The sequence below is a fragment of the Schistocerca serialis genome, chromosome 3 (assembly GCF_023864345.2).
Source record: "Schistocerca serialis cubense isolate TAMUIC-IGC-003099 chromosome 3, iqSchSeri2.2, whole genome shotgun sequence".
NCBI classification, from domain to species: domain Eukaryota; kingdom Metazoa; phylum Arthropoda; class Insecta; order Orthoptera; family Acrididae; genus Schistocerca; species Schistocerca serialis.
This window is the reverse complement of record NC_064640.1, coordinates 517,118,882-517,136,420: the sequence shown is the minus strand read 5'-3', so window position 1 is coordinate 517,136,420 and position 17,539 is coordinate 517,118,882. Positions and strand designations below refer to the sequence as shown.

The following is a 17,539-nucleotide window of genomic DNA, read 5'->3' as shown; positions in this document are numbered from 1 at the left end:
GTATGTTCTCGAAACTTTAACAAAAGCCCGTACCGAGCTACTGAGCGTCTCTCCTGCAGAGTCTTCCACTGGAGTTTATCTATCATCTCGGTAACGCTTTCGCGATTACTAAATGATCCTGTAACGAAGCGCGCTGCTCTCCGTTGGATCTTCTCTATCTCTTCTAGCAACCCTATCTGGTACGGATCCCACACTGGTGAGCAATATTCAAGCAGTGGGCGCACAAGTATACTGTAACCTACTTTCTTTGTTTTCGGATTACATTTCCTTATGAAGTTTCCCAATGAATCTCAGTCTGGCATCTGCTTTACCGACGATCAACTTTATATGATCATTCCATTTTAAATCACTCCTAATGCCTACTCCCAGTTAATTTATGGAATTAGCTGCTTCCAGTTGCTGACCTGCTATTTTGTAGCTAAATGATAAGGGTACTATCTTTCTATGTATTCGCAGCACATTACACTTGTCTATATTGAGATTCAATTGCCATTCCCTGCACCATGCGTCAATTCGCTGCAGATCCCCCTGCATTTCAGTACAATTTTCCATTGTTACAACCTCTCGATACACCACAGCATCATCCGCAAAAAGCCTCAGTGAACTTCCGATGTCATCCACAAGGTCATTTATGTATATTGTGAATAGCAATGGTCCTATGACACTCCCCTGTGGCACACCTGAAATCATTCTTACTTCGGAAGACTTCTCTCCATTGAGAATGACATGCTGCGTTCTGTTATCTAGGAACTCTTCAATCCAATCACACAATTGGTCTGATGGTCCATATGCTCTTACTTTGTTCATTAAACGACTGTGGGGAACTGTATCGAACGCCTTGCGGAAGTCAAGAAACACAGCATCTACCTGTGAACCCGTGTCTATGGCCCTCTGAGTCTCGTGGACGAATAGCTCGAGCTGGGTTTCACACGACTGTCTTTTTTGAAACCCATGCTGATTCCTACAGAGTAGATTTCTAGTCTCCAGAAAAATCATTATACTCGAACATAATACGTGTTCCAAAATTCTACAACTGATCGACGTTAGAGATATAGGTCTATAGTTCTGCACATCTGTTCGACGTCCCTTCTTGAAAACGGGGATGACCTGTGCACTTTTCCAATCCTTTGGAACGCTACGCTCTTCTAGAGACCTACGGTACACCGCTGCAAGAAGGGGGGGGGGGGGGGGGCAAGTTCCTTCGCGTACTCTGTGTAAAATCGAACTGGTAACCCATAAGGTCCAGCGGACTTTCCTCTTTTGAGCGATTTTAACTGTTTCTCTATCCCTCTGTCGTCTATTTCGATATCTACCATTTTGTCATCTGTACGACAATCTAGAGAAGGAACTACAGTGCAGTCTTCCTCTGTGAAACAGCTTTGGAAAAAGACATTTAGTATTTCGACCTTTAGTCTGTCATCCTCTGTTTCAGTACCATTTTGGTCACAGAGTGTCTGGACATTTTGCTTTGGTCCACCTACCGCTTTGACATAAGACCAAAATTTCTTGGGATTTTCTGCCAAGTCAGTACATAGAACTTTACTTTCGAATTCATCGAACGCCTCTCGCATAGCCCTCCTCACACTACATTTCGCTTCGCGTAATTTTTGTTTGTCTGCAAGGCTTTGGCTATGTTTATGTTTGCTGTGAAGTTCCCTTCCGATAACATTATGTTATTTGCAGATGATCGACCGGCGAGGCTACACATCGAAAGAGGAAACAATAAAAAAGACGAAATTTTACAGGCGCCAAAAGTAACGGAGACCGAGGTAAATGTGGTAAGGCAAAAGTGTAATAGTTTAGATATCCACTATGAATTATATGTTCCTTGGGACGTAGTTCTTGCCAGAATTTTAATGTCTGTGTTTCTAATTGCAAACTATTACTGGAATATTTTCTGTAGGGCACATCATTTCAGGTCAGACAACCCAGAAGCGTTTGTTTCACAAACGTTTCTTAATTAAAGTAAGAATGTTTTTAATTATTCTGAACGCCGGACCAATTCGAGGATAAAGAAAGACATTTTAGAAAGTTGGAACATGGCCATTTTTTATTTCTCTGCCGAACACTGTCGTTGAAATATTATTATTGAAAAAACGGGAAGATACTGTAGAAGTTAAAAAGATATATATATGGATGAAACAGGTTTTCACCTTCTTCAAATAGCCATATTGTACGAGAGTATGTATACCTACGGGCGTGCCACCTAGTGGAGAGGCCCATTATTTCAGACACTGCTCTCTCGCACGGCAGAAAAAAAATGGTTCAAATGGCTCTGAGCACTATGGGACTTAACTTCTGAGGTCATCGGTCCCCTAGAACTTAGAACTACTTAAACCTAACTAACCTAAGGACATCACACACATCCATGCCCGAGGCAGGATTCGAACCTGCGACCGTAGCTTAGAACCGCTCGGCCACACCGGCCGGCCGTCAAAAGACAAAGTCCCATTTATATACGAGTATGGATGATGTCATTTTGCTCTTATAACCTGATGGAGGCCGTACGGCAGAACCAGGGTTCAAAACTACGGCTAGCATCCATGTTAAAGTCTTTGCTGGTTTCCTTAAGGTCAGATTCACATCTCAAATGTTGGCGTCCACAACAACTGTCGCAGAACGGCAGCAGAACGGCACATCTTTATGAGACGTCAAGAACTCCCTGGAAGAATATTTTCACGCCGTCGGAATGGTGGCGTCAAGCTCCCTCAAGCTCACCTACTCTTGCTGCGCTTACTTATGATATCATCGGGGATTTTGTACGTTTTTGGCAAGCGTAAGAGTACAATTGAAAATCATCTACTACAAAATGAACTTAATGTGTAACTAACATGTCGAAAAAAAGTAGTACAAATTAAATTCATTGACGGTCAAACCGTAGAACCATCTGATTGGTCTTCTGTATTTAGGAAGCTGAAGAAAAGGTACAAGAAAGAAACTGGTAGAAGACTAAAATAGCCTGCGGTGCTTTTGGTCCAATAAAAAGCATTTTCGAAATGGGGTTTTGATGTATTTGAGAATAATAGTTCACAACCAACATTTTCTACAGGTACTGGACAAAACGATTAAAAACTGAGTGTTGTTCAGAAAGCAATCGAGATATGTATTTTGGGAATTACGGGGAGAGACTCGGGTAGAAGACGTAATTACGACCGTAATGAAAAAGAGGTAAGTTGGAGGGGTCTTGCAACGAGCTGAATGGTTAGTAGATGAGCCAAGGAAGTTCTTTGCAATATTCCACGACTTGAGACGTGAGGGAGAAATGACATAATGGAAGGTGGAAGAAACGACGTTCGGAATCACGTTGGAGCGATCTGGATGCGAGTAGCTGAAAACTATAGGGCTTGGAAAAGTCTGAATAAAGCCTGTATCCAGTAGTGGGGCGATAATGATGAGGCACGTAGCCTCTGAACGGACCGTAAGACCATTGCCTACGGAAGAAGCAGTTATCCCTTTGAGACTGATGAGGCCCCAAACTCGCCACTACAGGAACCTGAGCGCACACCCACATGGCAACAGAGCGAGCACGTACACACGTCGACCGTGCACTGCACTCAGTCGTGCTGAAAATGGAAATGTTGGCTCCAAAAGAAGACCCAAAAGGTGTAATGGGTTTCCTAAAAGTGCAAAAAAAAAATTGTACCTCTAAATGTAGTTGATGTAGTTGCATGGGCAGTACTGAAAATTTCAGTAATGTTTATACAGGGTGTTTCAAAAATGACTGGTATATTTGAAACGGCAATAAAAACTAAACGAGCAGCGATAGAAATACACCGTTTGTTGCAATATGCTTGGGACAACAGTACATTTTCAGGCGGACAAACTTTCGAAATTACAGTAGTTACAATTTTCAACAACAGATGGCGCTGCAAGTGATGTGAAAGATATAGAAGACAACGCAGTCTGTGGGTGCGCCATTCTGTACGTCGTCTTTCTGCTGTAAGCGTGTGCTGCTCACAACGTGCAAGTGTGCTGTAGACAACATGGTTTATTCCTTAGAACAGAGGATTTTTCTGGTATTGGAATTCCACCGCCTAGAACACAGTGTTGTTGCAACAAGACGAAGTTTTCAACGGAGGTTTAATGTAACCAAAGGACCGAAAAGCGATACAATAAAGGATCTGTTTGAAAAATGTCAACGGACTGGGAACGTGACGGATGAACGTGCTGGAAAGGTAGGGCGACCGCGTACGGCAACCACAGAGGGCAACGCGCAGCTAGTGCAGCAGGTGTTCCAACAGTGGCCTCGGGTTTCCGTTCGCCGTGTTGCAGCTGCGGTCCAAATGACGCCAACGTCCACGTATCGTCTCATGCGCCAGAGTTTACACCTCTATCCATACAAAATTCAAACGCGGCAACCCCTCAGCGCCGCTACCATTGCTGCACGAGAGACATTCGCTAACGATACAGTGCACAGGATCGATGACGGCGATATGCATGTGGGCAGCATTTGGTTTACTGACGAAGCTTATTTTTACCTGGACGGCTTCGTCAATAAACAGAACTGGCGCATATGGGGAACCGAAAAGCCCCATGTTGCAGTCCCATCGTCCCTGCATCCTCAAAAAGTACTGGTCTGGGCCGCCATTTCTTCCAAAGGAATCATTAGCCCATTTTTCAGATCCGAAACGATTACTGCATCACGCTATCTGGACATTCTTCGTGAATTTGTGGCGGTACAAACTGCCTTAGACGACACTGCGAACATCTCGTGGTTTATGCAAGATGGTGCCCGGCCACATCGCACGGCCGACGTCTTTAATTTCCTGAATGAATATTTCGATGATCGTGTGATTGCTTTGGGCTATCCGAAACATACAGGAGGCGGCGTGGATTGGCCTCCCTATTCGCCAGACATGAACCCCTGTGACTTCTTTCTGTGGGGACACTTGAAAGACCAGGTGTACAGCCAGAATCCAGAAACAATTGAACAGCTGAAGCAGTACATCTCATCTGCATGTGAAGCCATTCCGCCAGACACGTTGTCAAAGGTTTCGGGTAATTTCATTCAGAGACTACGCAATATTATTGCTACGCATGGTGGATATGTGGAAAATATCGTACTATAGAGTTTCCCAGACTGCAGCGCCATCTGTTGTTGAAAATTGTAACTACTGTAATTTCGAAAGTTTGTCTGCCTGAAAATGTACTGTTGTCCCAAGCATATTGCAACAAACGGTGTATTTCTATCGCTGCTCGTTTAGTTTTTATTGCCGTTTCAAATATACCGGTCATTTTTGAAACACCCTGTATTAGCACTATTCATGTGTGTATATACAGGGTGGTCCGAAAGTCCGGAAAAACCCTGATAAAATCCAACTGGAGTAGCAAACAAGGAAACAGAGTCCCAACACACGAGGAACGGGAAGGGGGAAACTTTATAGGCGATGCCACCAACATGGCTGCCATCTTGAAAGCCGCCAACTTGGAGTCAACTCCAAAATTTCAAATGGGAATGTGGTCATGTGACATATCAAACAGATAGAGAATTTCACCAGAAAAACAATGGCGTTGTTATTTTAAACATAACTTTATTCATTCTCAGGTTATAGCCAATTACTCGCGGCAGCAGTAGAACGCTCGGCAGTGTGAGTATTACGTACTGAGAAGTCATAAAATGGTGTCTGAAACGGTGCAAAGTGACTATCCCATGCCTGATATGTTACATTTGTTTAACTTTTAGGCATCATTTACTCATGCTAACGTTTTAATAATTGTTTCCTTATTTATAGGTTACAAAATGTCCTTAACACATGAAGAACGCATTGAAATCATCTTGATATCCGGAGAAGGAAGCACACGGCTCATTGCTGAGGATTTCAACAGTCGTCACCCAACCAGACAGCCTATCACTCACAGCGCAATTGCCAAGCTTTTGGCCAAATTCCGAGCAACAGGTTCTGTTGCAGCTAAACCTAAGGCTGGAAGACCAAAATCCGTCACCGATGAAGCAACAGCAGTGAGCGTGTTGGCATCATTTAGAAAGAGTCCGCAACGGAGTACTCGTCGCCTGTCACAAGAATATGGGGTTAGCCGTACCTCCATACTGCGAATTTTATCGCAGCATATATGGCACCCGTACAAAATTCAGCTGCTCCAACACCTGAACGAGGATGACCTAGACCGTCGGACACAGTTCGCAGAATGGGTGACACAGCAGTTGCAGATAAACCCACGTTCCCCATATCAGGTGCTGTTCAGTGATGAAGCCAATTTCTTTATCAATGGTGAAGTGAACAAGCAGAATCACAGATACTGGTCCGACACAAATCCGCACTGGATTGATGCTTCCAAAACGGTCGACTCACAAAAAGTGATGGTCTGGTGTGGTGTGTGGTGTACCAAAGTCGTTAGACCTTTTTTATTGATGGTACGTTAACAGCCAACGGTTATCTGAGGTTATTGGATGAAGAAGTGTTTCCCTCGTTGTTAACGGAGGACGGGACATTTACGGAATTCTTCCAGCATGATGGAGCCCCACCATATTATGGGCACAATGTGCGAGCATACCTCGATGTGCAGTTCCCTCAAAAGTGGATTGGTCGTAGGGGTGCTGTGGAGTGGCTACCACGTTCACCAGATTTGACTCCTTTACATTTTTATCTTTGGGGTCATGTCAAAGCACTGGTTTGTTCTGTGAAAATACAAGATTTGAATCATCTAAAGCAGCACATTGTTGATGCGTGTGGTCAAATTCAGCCAGATGTGTTGGTCAAAGTTCATCAGGACTGGGTTCGGAGGATAGCATTAACAATCCAACATAATGGACAACACATCAAGCCATTCCTATGACTGTTGGTGGTCTCTCGGGACTGTATAAGATCGGCGTAATGTCTATTCGGCACATAACACACATGCTGCCGAGTGTCCCACCACTGTCACATGTAACTGGCTATAACCCGAGAATGAATAAAGCTATGTTTAAAATAACAACGGAATTGTTTTTCTGGTGAAATTCTCTATCTGTCTGATATGTCACATGGCCACATTCCCATTTGAAATTTTGGAGTTGAATCCAAGATGGCGGCTTTCAAGATGGCCGCCTTGTTGGTGGCATAGCCTGTAAAGTTTCCCCCTTCCCGTTCTTCGTATGTAGGGACTCTGTTTCCTTGTTTGCTACTCCATTTGAATTTTATGAGGGTGTTTCTGGACTTTTGGACCACCCTGTATATCTTGTAATCTGACTTTTTCCACATCATATCGATAAAATAATCGTGAAAATGATCTACAGACCATGACATAGCTAAACGAAACAAACGGAGATTCGTCAGATTTTAATATTCATTTTCGAGTTGTTTCTTGGTCATTAACAGATTGAAACAGATTGTTACACTACAGTAAATGGAAATGCCGTGTGGCTAGCGACTCCCGTCGGGTAGACTGGTCGCCTGGTGTAAGTCTTTCGAGTTGGCGCCACTTCGGCGATTTGCGTGTCGATGGGAATGAAATGATGATGATAAGGACAACCCAACATCCAGTCCCTATGCGGAGAAAATCTCCGACCCAGTCGGAATTCGAACCCGGGCCGTTAGGTATGACATTCCGTCACGCTGACCGCTCAGCTAGCAGGGGCGGACTATACCACAGTATGAGAACATAAATATCATCTATATCTATCCTTGATATACTATCTGATCAAGAGTATCCATAAATACCTATGTAGTGCGGAACTGATCAGTGAATGTCACGAGAGGCGTACTTCCAACTGTAAAAGGAGGCAGGCAGTTGATAGAGAAGCAGTAACGCCAGAAGGGATCAGGTAGGAGAGCTCAGTGACTTCGAACGCGGACTAGCCATTGGATGTAACCTGAGTAACAAATCCATCAGGGACATTTCAACTGTTCTAAATGTCACGGCATAAAGTCAAGTGCCAGTACACTAGTTGGAAACGCTTGTTCGTCCGATTCTTGAGTATTGCTCATCAGTATGGGACCCTTACCAGGTTGGATTAATAGAAGAGATAGACATGATCCAGCGAAAAGCAGCGCGATTCGTCATGGGGACATTTAGTCAGCGCGAGAGCGTTACGGAGATGCTGAACAAGCTCCAGTGGCGGACACTTCAAGAAAGGCGTTACGCAATACGGAGAGGTTTATTATCGAAATTACGAGAGAGCACATTCCGGGAAGAGATGGGCAACATATTACTACCGCCCACATATATCTCGCGTAATGATCACAACGAAAAGATCCGAGAAATTAGAGCAAATACGGAGACTTACAAGCAGTCGTTCTTTCCACGCACAATTCGTGAATGGAACAGGGAAGGGGGGATCAGATAGTGGTACAATAAGTACCCTCCGCCACACACCGTAAGGTGGCTCGCGGAGTATAGATGTAGATGTAGATGTAGACAGAGCAGAGAGGGCTGTGAGAAGACGTCAGCTAATTGCGCGCTGACCAACCCCTCTTCAGTACGACAACAGCAGCGGCATCCATGCGAAGATGAAACAAGGGCTGCGCCCGACTGATCGCGGCCCACTTGAAGAGTAGCTTGAAGACTAGCAACGTGGGTAGAAGCGTCAACTCTAATCTATTGCTTGTATTGTCTATGTAACACAGACTTGGGAATTGTTATACCGAAGAGATTTCTTATTTTGTCTCTCGCCCTTTGCTTGCGACACATCTGTCTAACAGAAAGTTAAGTATTGTATTAAATCATTTTATAATAAATCTCATTAATACGATTTGTTTGATTGTTGTCTAGCGATCCGAGAAAGCAGGTTTCCCAGACACCCAATACTGGACGACTAGGCTGGATTTAACACTAAATCTGCTCCAGTTAAATGTTGCTGATGTAACTGAAAAGTGGAAACGCGAAGGGACAAACACAGCTGAACCAAGACGAGGTAGACCTCATGTACTGACGGACGTGGATCGTTCAGCATCGCCGAGGATGGTGGTAAAAAAATCGCATGAAGTCAGGGAAAGAAATCACTCATGAGTTCCAAAGTACTAACAGCAGTCCAGCTAGCACAGTAACTGTGCGTCAGGAGTTAAGAAGAATCGAGTACAACGGTCGAGCAGCTCCTCATAAGCCATTTCTGTAGTCAGCACTAAGCGATGCTTGAGGTGGTGTAAGACCAACGCCAATGGACAGTGGATGACTAGAAAGAAATGATCTGGAGCGATGAATTACGCTTACCTTATGGCAGTCCGATGGAAGGGTTCGGTTTGACGAATGACTGGAGAGATGAACTTGCCATCATGTTTAACATCATCAGTGAAGTACGGAAGAGATGGTGCTGAGGTATGGGAGGGTTTTTTTTCATGTTGTGTCTAAAGTGTGGCGATTTTTTCTTCTGGGGAAGCAAGGTATGGGACATAATTTCGCTTTATTGTGTATTTGCTTGCAAAGGAACTTGGGCTCTCTGTGTGGGTCCTTAAGGCCTTTGAGTGTGTTGGTTAGGTAATCGTACGAGTGATTGACTGTAATTATTTTCATGTAAGATACCGAATAACTAAACATTGCATCATCTTTGCTGGTGCTGTGGGGTGCAATAATGGCTCGAGGCACCTTGTATTTGTGGCAATGTCGTGTTTGGGCCAGGCCCACATTCGCAAGTTGGCGGACATTACCCTGGTAGTCGTCTAATTTGTGGAAAAGACTGGTTGTCTGGTCTTTTATCTTCTCAGCGACATATTTTTCTCCAGTCAGCTCGTGTATTGCTCTCGTCCTGGCCCACCTTGGGGTGCCTAGGCTCCACTCCAAACAACTGTTTTGCAGTGGTTGCAAACTACATATCTTAGAGTCACATGTTGTTGCCCAAGACGTCGAGCCGTACAGCAGTGAGGGTTGTACTGTTCTCGATAAAGTTTTAATTTCGTTGATGGGTTTAAATTCCTGCCCGTGAAAAACGGCGTGAGTGCCCGTATCATCTTCATAGTATTCAATTTTCTGTCTTGTACGTGTGGGTAAAAGTCATCCCTTTATCCAATATCACTCCCAGGTATTTCGTCGTCGTAGTCCAGGGTGTTGACTGTCCATTGATGGCAAGTCGCATCCCCAGTTCCGGCTGTTTCTTCGTAAACAGTATTTTTTCGCAGGGTTTAGGGTGATTTTATTGCTCTTCGCCCACTGTTCGGTGACGGGAGTTGTCGCGTCATCCTGTTGACACGTTGTTCGATGTTTCTCCCAGAGGTTAGGAAGGCCGTGTCATCGGCGTACAGACTGGGGGTGTCGTGCTGAATGTTGGGAATGTCTTTAATATACAAATTAAAAAAGGCACGGCGAAATCACCGATCCCTGAGATGCGCCAGCTGAGACAGTTTTCAGTGATGACTCCTTCCCATCGATTTGTACAAAAAGACGCCTGTCCTGCAGAAAGCTGTCAATCAGCTTGATGTAACAGTCGACTAGACTGACTATAAGCTTGTTACGCGACACCCGATCGTATGCCGTTTCGATATCTAGGAAAACTCCAACTATGGAGTTTCGTCTATTCAGGTTGCGTTGTATGAATTCTGTGATCCGAAGGAGCTGAAGCTCAGAAGATAACCGTGGATAGAAGCCAAACTGTTCGTGGCGGATGATGTTATTTTCTTCCAGATAGTCTTTGAGACGCTGTAGCAGCACCAGTTCCAATATTTTACCGAGTGTGGGTAACAGACTAATCGGGCGGTAGCTGTCTGGCAACGTTGCGTTTTTTCCTCTTTTGAGAATAGGGATCGTCTTCACCATCCTCAGTTTGCAGGGAAGTAACCGTTGAGTAAGCGCCTGTTGCTAATTCAAGTTAAGAGAATGATGGCCTTTCTCGGAAGATGCTTACGATCGGCGTTGCTCACAGAGTTCTTGATATGCGACCAATTGTTCGTCTATCCGATGAGTTTTTTTTTTAAACTTTAGCGGGAGCGGTAACAAAAGGCCTCTGTTGTGTGGGGTGTTGGAGAAAGTCGGCGATTCGTTGCCTGATACCGCCTCATCCCTTGCGTCCTCTGCATCCTGTGGGGCAGAGCTGTCATGTGGTGTTCGTATATGTCGGCATAAAATTCACCTTGGCCAAGCGAGTCGTACATGAGGCCATCTGAGCCGCGTATTGCTCTCTTTGGTGGTCTCGGTTCCGCTAGTGCCCTGACAAGTTGCCACTTTTCTCTATTCTGGTGGAAAATTTCGTCCATCTTCGTTTTCCAGAGGCGTTTTTCGTGGTAATGATGTGGACCCATAACTGAGCTCAAGGAAACGCTAAATGTGGAAGTAGATGAACAAATTTACGTCATTGTGTACTGTATACAGTACAAGAAACTTCGAGGTCAATGACTGTTTTAGCATGACAATGTACTCTGTCATTAAGCATCATATTTGAGGCAATGGTTTGTAGACAATAATATTTCTGAAATAGATTCGCCTGTAGGGAATGGCAACGTCAACCCAATGGAGCCCCTTCCGGATGAGTTACAACATAGGCTTCGCCCCAAACCCACATCCAGCATCACTACTTTCTATGCTTTCGGCTCTTGAGGAAGAGTGGGATGGCTTTCCTCCACAGAGTTTCAGATACTACATTGATATTGCCTCCAGTAGGATTCACTTCTAGAGGTTACAGAGGGGACTATGTCCGTAAGGGGTACACTTGCCTCATCCTCACTCCCCCAAATCTGGAATACAGAGTTTTTATTCATATACTGAATGGATAACCGCGATTATTCTCTGGGATATTGGAAGTCTTGTGTGTCACCTACAAAATTTACTTTTCTTGGCATGACACGTCTTCAACGTGGCCAATTCATTTATGTTCACCTCCCTCCCTCCAGCTGGATTAATTTCTGCCAACGTCCATGTCTGTGTCGTTCGTCATTTATTTTCTTATTTTGGAACGATCCATGACGGAGTTCGAGTATGACTCGTACAACACAAAGGTTCTGTTTTCGCAGGAACACAGAAAACGGAAGTAGGCTGCTAGAGGGAGGTGGGGCTCATTCTCCCTTTTCGCTCCTCTCCCATCCGGAGGTCAAAGCTCTCGTTTGTTGACTGCCAAGATATAGTGTCAGCACTATACAACTTATCTATCATTTAGTTGTCTCCTTCGCTATAGTAACTTTTGGAAAGAAACTAATTCCATTGTACATTGTTTGGTTGATAACACCTTATAATAGAAGCGTTTACCGATATAATTATAGTAAAAGTATTTCAATTATTTCCGTAGTGTATTCGACGATTTTTTCTGGAGCAGCACTGAAAGACACGTTGAACTTCTTGAAGATAAGCATTTTTGTCTATGACTGTCATTTTAATTTCAGATGAAGCTAAAAGACATGAAAAAATTATCCTTCAAATAGCACTAATGCATTTGTCAGTTATTACTCTTTTCTTCTCAGTCTTGAGCGTATTGCAATTTAAGAAAGTTTTACACAAAATGCGTTTCGCTTTTCTTTAAAAAATGTCATGAGTGGTGGTTGGTGTTAGTTCCTCCGTTTTATAGCTTCTGAGGATTTTTCCTCGTTGTTGACTGGGGCTGTCGCTAGAAAAAAAGCTGGTTGCAATGTCACGTTTCCTGATTTTTCGGTTTTAGGATCCAGTTTCCTTTTGCTACATTTGTGTTATGTGCACTTAACTGCACTTTGTTAAACTTCATACAGGTTGCCTCTATAGACATTATTATAGTTCTTTCACATGTTTTGTACTGAGCACAGCGTTTTTGTGTCCTGCAAAGCGGGTGAAACCACAGTAAATTTTCTTGCGTGAGGTTTTGCGAAAGTGATGTGCAAAATAACGCGAGAGCAGCAAAGAGAAAAAGGGTTCCTACAACCGAAAAATGGCGAAGGGAGTAAGCGTAACCAAGTGTTCTCGACTGCAACCAATTCCAACAACGAATGAACAATTTGTCGATTTTAAAACATGTGAGAAGGAGTAATAAACAACAGCCACCACTGATTATGCCTTGTAAATAAAAGGAAAACGAAGCTGCTGTAAAAGATTCTTGAATTCCAGTACGCTTAGTACAGAACAAAAACAAATAATACAATAAATGACTGTTTGCAACAGTTAACTATGCAAAATTTGTGTTCAGTGCACTTTACGAATTTAAACGTAAATAATGTACATCACAACAAATATGAAGACTGAAAAGAATATTCAAATAACATGCAATATGACTATAATCTTTACTCTCCAAATTTTTTCTCATTTTGGTCTATATTCTTTTTTATATTCTTTTGTTACCTTACAAAACCATAATAGTAATCATTCAACAGGGTCAGTCACAAAACAAAAATATTGATACAAGAGACTGGACTTCATGACGTATCACGTCAACAAGTACAAGCTTGACCGTGCAAAATGAGTTTGCGCAAGTAGTATCTTCAGCAATTGAATGTTTATCCAAGACGTTTATCAGCTGCCGCGAGTCTTCACGGAAATACGCAAAAGTTTTCCGTAATAAAGTGTAATGTACAGATAGGCGCGTGGTAAAGCTTGTAGGAGTGGACGGAGCCTTGCTGATTTACTCACCCTTATTCATGAAGTACTTGATGATTCTTATCCAGAAGAGTACAAGCTGTTGGTACTTTTCGTTCTCTTCAATAATGCGCTGCTTGCGCTGGCGACGAGAAAGACGCGCTCGTTTAGCTTTTTTCGAGCGCAATACAGCAGGAACATCTTGGTCGACTAACTTTCGACGGCGTGGGTTCACACCGCTGGGCCCCGCAACCGCAACCATAGGCTGTGACATTTGCGGAAAAAGTATCTGAGCTGAGTACTACAGCGACAGCGCACCGCGCGACTTCGCCGACCCCTCAGGACTACTGCCAATATGTTAGGCGCCGCCCCGCGGTGCCAGTGCTGCCGACGGCAGCGCCGCTCGGCGGCATTCGGTGCTCTGCGCGCAGCGCGGCGCCAATTCAAAACGAGCAAACGAATGCGGCTTAACACTTCACAAAAGAAAATAGTGTCCATCTCCATTACCCGACAAAGGCAAATTTAAATGTTGTCAAGTCAATTAAATACCATGGATTGCAGTTACGAACACCTAAATTTGAGCCTTCAAACAGAAGATGTCGTGGGGGACGGCGAACTGTAGACTGCATTTTAGTGGTAGGACACTTAGAAATTCAGCAAATTTACATCCTCGTCTGGTGCACTGCAGCGTAGTATGGGATCCTTACTATATAGATTTGGCGGACGGCTCGCTTTGTATTATCATGAAACAGGGGAAGGAGTGTCACGGATATGATACATGAGTTAGGGTGACAATGATTTGAACAAAGACATTTTTAATTTCAGGAGATCTTTTCGATAAATTACAAATACCAGATTTATCTTCTGACTACGAATATACTTTGTTGAGTGCCACCTGAACAGGAAGAAATGACGACCATGGTAAAATAAGAGAATTCAGAATTCGCACAGAAAAATTTAGGTGTTAATTTTATCTACTTACTGTTCGAGAGCGGAACGATAGAGAAATAGTCTGAAAGTGGTTCTATGCACCCACTGCCAAATATTTGAGAGTGGATTGCCGAATAAACATATGGATGTAAAAGTAGTCTGGCCGTTGGAAGGATCAAGCGTTGTCATGAGACAATGACATCTGCATCTCCGCAAGTCACCATGAAGTGTGTAGCAGAGGGTTCTTGTTATTGTATCATAGATCAAGGTTTCTCTTCCGGCTTAATGGCAAGCGCCGGCACGAAGATGAAGAACGCAAGAGAAGAGAAGGCTGTGAGACAACGTCAGCCAATAGCTCGCTGACTAGCACCGCACCACGACAGGGGCGGCCTCTGTACGAAGAGAATATAAGCCTCGCTCCTGCCAGCCTCGGCCGGACAGTACTAGACCGGCACTAGCAGACCCGGACACTAGAAGACGGATGTCAGCAGAGGCACTAGCAGAGAGGCAGTGATATTAACGATAGCAGTGACTTACGAGCGAGTGAATAACTTACATGGACATTGTAATTAGCGAAGGACGCTGACTGTTTGCATGTCACCAATCACTTGCGACACGTTCTTGTCAACCGAAGTTAAGAATTATCAATCTACTTTATTATAATAACCATTAATGTGATTTGCTTGAATTGTTGTATAGCCAACCAAGAAAGCGGCATCCTTTAGGCATCCTGTAAGAGACGAGTGGGCAGGACCCCTCAGTTTCTACACTTTCTGTTCTTTCTGTAAAAGAATGGAGCGCCTAAAGAACTACTAGACATACGACCCTATGTGATATATATGTATGTAGAGGTGAATACTTGTAATTTAAACAAAACTGAGTAGTATGTAATTTAAAGTAGGTCAGTTTACATACATATTATTATTTAGAGTATATGCAATGAGTAACCAACATCTCGTCAGCTGAACTATCCAGTCATGCCACATCGCCCAATTTAAAGAATCAGTTTGCGGATAGGACGAAGAATTCCGCCTTATGCAAGACACCTTTATTTGTTTTGTTTCACCCAGACATGTTTCAGAACTTTTTGTGCTATCTTCAGTGGGTTATTTTTTATTTTCTAACTGTAAAATTGTTGTTACATATTACCATTTAGCGAAGCTTTTGGTACATAATATTTTCAATTGTGAATGAATAATTGTTGTAAAATAGTATACATCATTTCTCATAGTTCACAGTTGAGATATGTATTAACGACTTGATGCACTGAGTGTTGTTAATAACATTATGCCAAAGTTCTACTTACAGCTTAATTGGCAGAAAGAGTGGATGTATGCATTAGTTTACATACCTTACATTATGTTATTAGACATTTATTATGGTAGCTACTGCGCTACACAATCTACAACTTCTCATCTGCAAACAGCAAAACATAATTTTTATTTTTCTGTTTATTATGTATTTACAAACGGAAATGAGTGTATATTACGTTTTTTGTGTGTAACTTACGGTTTTGATACTGTGGTGCTTTCTCATATGTTGTTGGCGAAGTGAATAGGCTGATTTCGTGACCTATGGTCGCTTGACACTGCACTTTCTCCGAGTTTTCAAAACATTGGCAGAGTTTTCGCCGTCATTACGTGTTGTTGTGGCTGTGTAGTATTCAATTGTTTCGTAGCGTGATTGGCTGGGTGAGGCGCCTGATTTTGAAGTGTATTTGGCGTCTGTGGTGTTTGGTTTGTGTTTGTTTGTTTGTTTGTGTGTGTGTGTGTGTGTGTGTGTGTGTGTGTGTGTGTGTGTGTGTGTGTGAGTTCAGGACTTCGGTGGGGGGGGGGAGAGAGAGAGGGGGGGGGGATGGGAGGCAGAGAGAGGGAGGGAGAAAGAAATTTTTTTTCCCCCATGAGTAGTTTTGGTGTGGGTGTTATTTGCATAGTTCTTCTACTGTGGCGAAGAAGGTTTTCTTGCACGGTGATGTGTATTCATTGAGTACTTTCTTTCCTTGGTCTATTGATTTTTGGATGTGATAGTTTTCTTCTATTGTTAATTTTTGCTATAAGCTGCTACTAGTTTTAAGGATGTGTGAGTCAGTTTCAATGTTTGTTGGGTGGTGATTGTGTGCTATAAGGTGATCTGCAAATGTTGAGTGTGAGCTATTGCTTTTCAGTGCTGTGAGGTGTTCTGTATACCTAGTTCTGAAATTCCTGCATGTTTGGCCCCATATACAGATTAACAGTAGTTGCAAATAAGTTGGTATATACTGGGCAGGCTATATTTGTCAATGTTGGTGGTATTTCGTCCAAGCCTGTTTTGTATTGTGTTGTTGGTTCTGTATGCTATGTTGAGTCCTTGTTTCTTTAGTATATTACCCACTCTGTGTGTGACTCTCTTGTTGTAAGTCATTATGTGCAAGTTGTTGCTTACGGTCTGCTCATTTATTGTGTGTTATGTGGTGTTTGTTTGTGTGTGTGTGTGTGTTTCATGGTTATGTGTTGTTCGTTTTTGTATTTTGTGGTTTATTTTACCTACTCTCTTCGCATCATAACCATTCTCCTCTGAAATTTGTTTTATTGTGTTCAGTTCTTGTGCGTAGTCATGTTTGTTTATGGGTATTTTGTTCAGTCTATGTAGTAAATATCCGAAGCTGGCTTCTTTGTGAGTTATGGGGTGGTTGGATTGGTTATGAATAATGGTGCTGGTGACTGTGGGTTTTCTCTAGACTGTGAATTCATGTTTGTTGTTTCTCTTGTGTAGGGTGATATCCAAGAAATTAAGCTTTTCATCTGTTTGTGTTTCAATGGTGAACTGTGTTTGTGGGTGGATGGAGTTTATGCTGTCATAAAGTTCTTTTATGCGAGACTGTGGTTCATCTGTTAAGCAAATTATGTCATCTACATATCTGTACCAATATATTATTTTGTACTGTTTTGGTATTACTATTTTGTCAAATATTTGTTTTTCTATATGAGTGCGGAAAATGTCAGCTAGGAGGCCACCGATTGGGAATCCCATGGGTAATCCATCTTGTTGACAGTAAAATCTGTTGTTGAATGTGAAGCAGTTTTTCTCTGCGATGAGCCTGAGTATGGCTGATATTTCTTGTATGTTTATAGTGGGTATGTTTCCTCGTATTTGGAGGTTTGTTTATATGATATTGATGGTTTCTTCAGTTGGGATGTATGTGTACATGGAAAATATGTCAAATGAAATCAATGTTGCT

The 17,539-nt window shown here is 42.9% G+C and overlaps 1 protein-coding gene across 1 annotated transcript in view; it reads right to left on the bottom strand.

The window, feature by feature from the left end:
• The window catches only part of LOC126470394 (uncharacterized), a 120,485-nt gene extending 106,757 nt beyond the window's left edge, over positions 1-13,728 (bottom strand). Inside the window, exon 1 of the mRNA XM_050098237.1 lies at positions 13,447-13,728. Coding sequence (XP_049954194.1) covers positions 13,447-13,666 — 220 coding nt within the window. The 5' untranslated portion in view covers positions 13,667-13,728. The remainder of the gene's footprint in view (positions 1-13,446) is intronic.
• Positions 13,729-17,539: the final 3,811 nt, after the last annotated feature.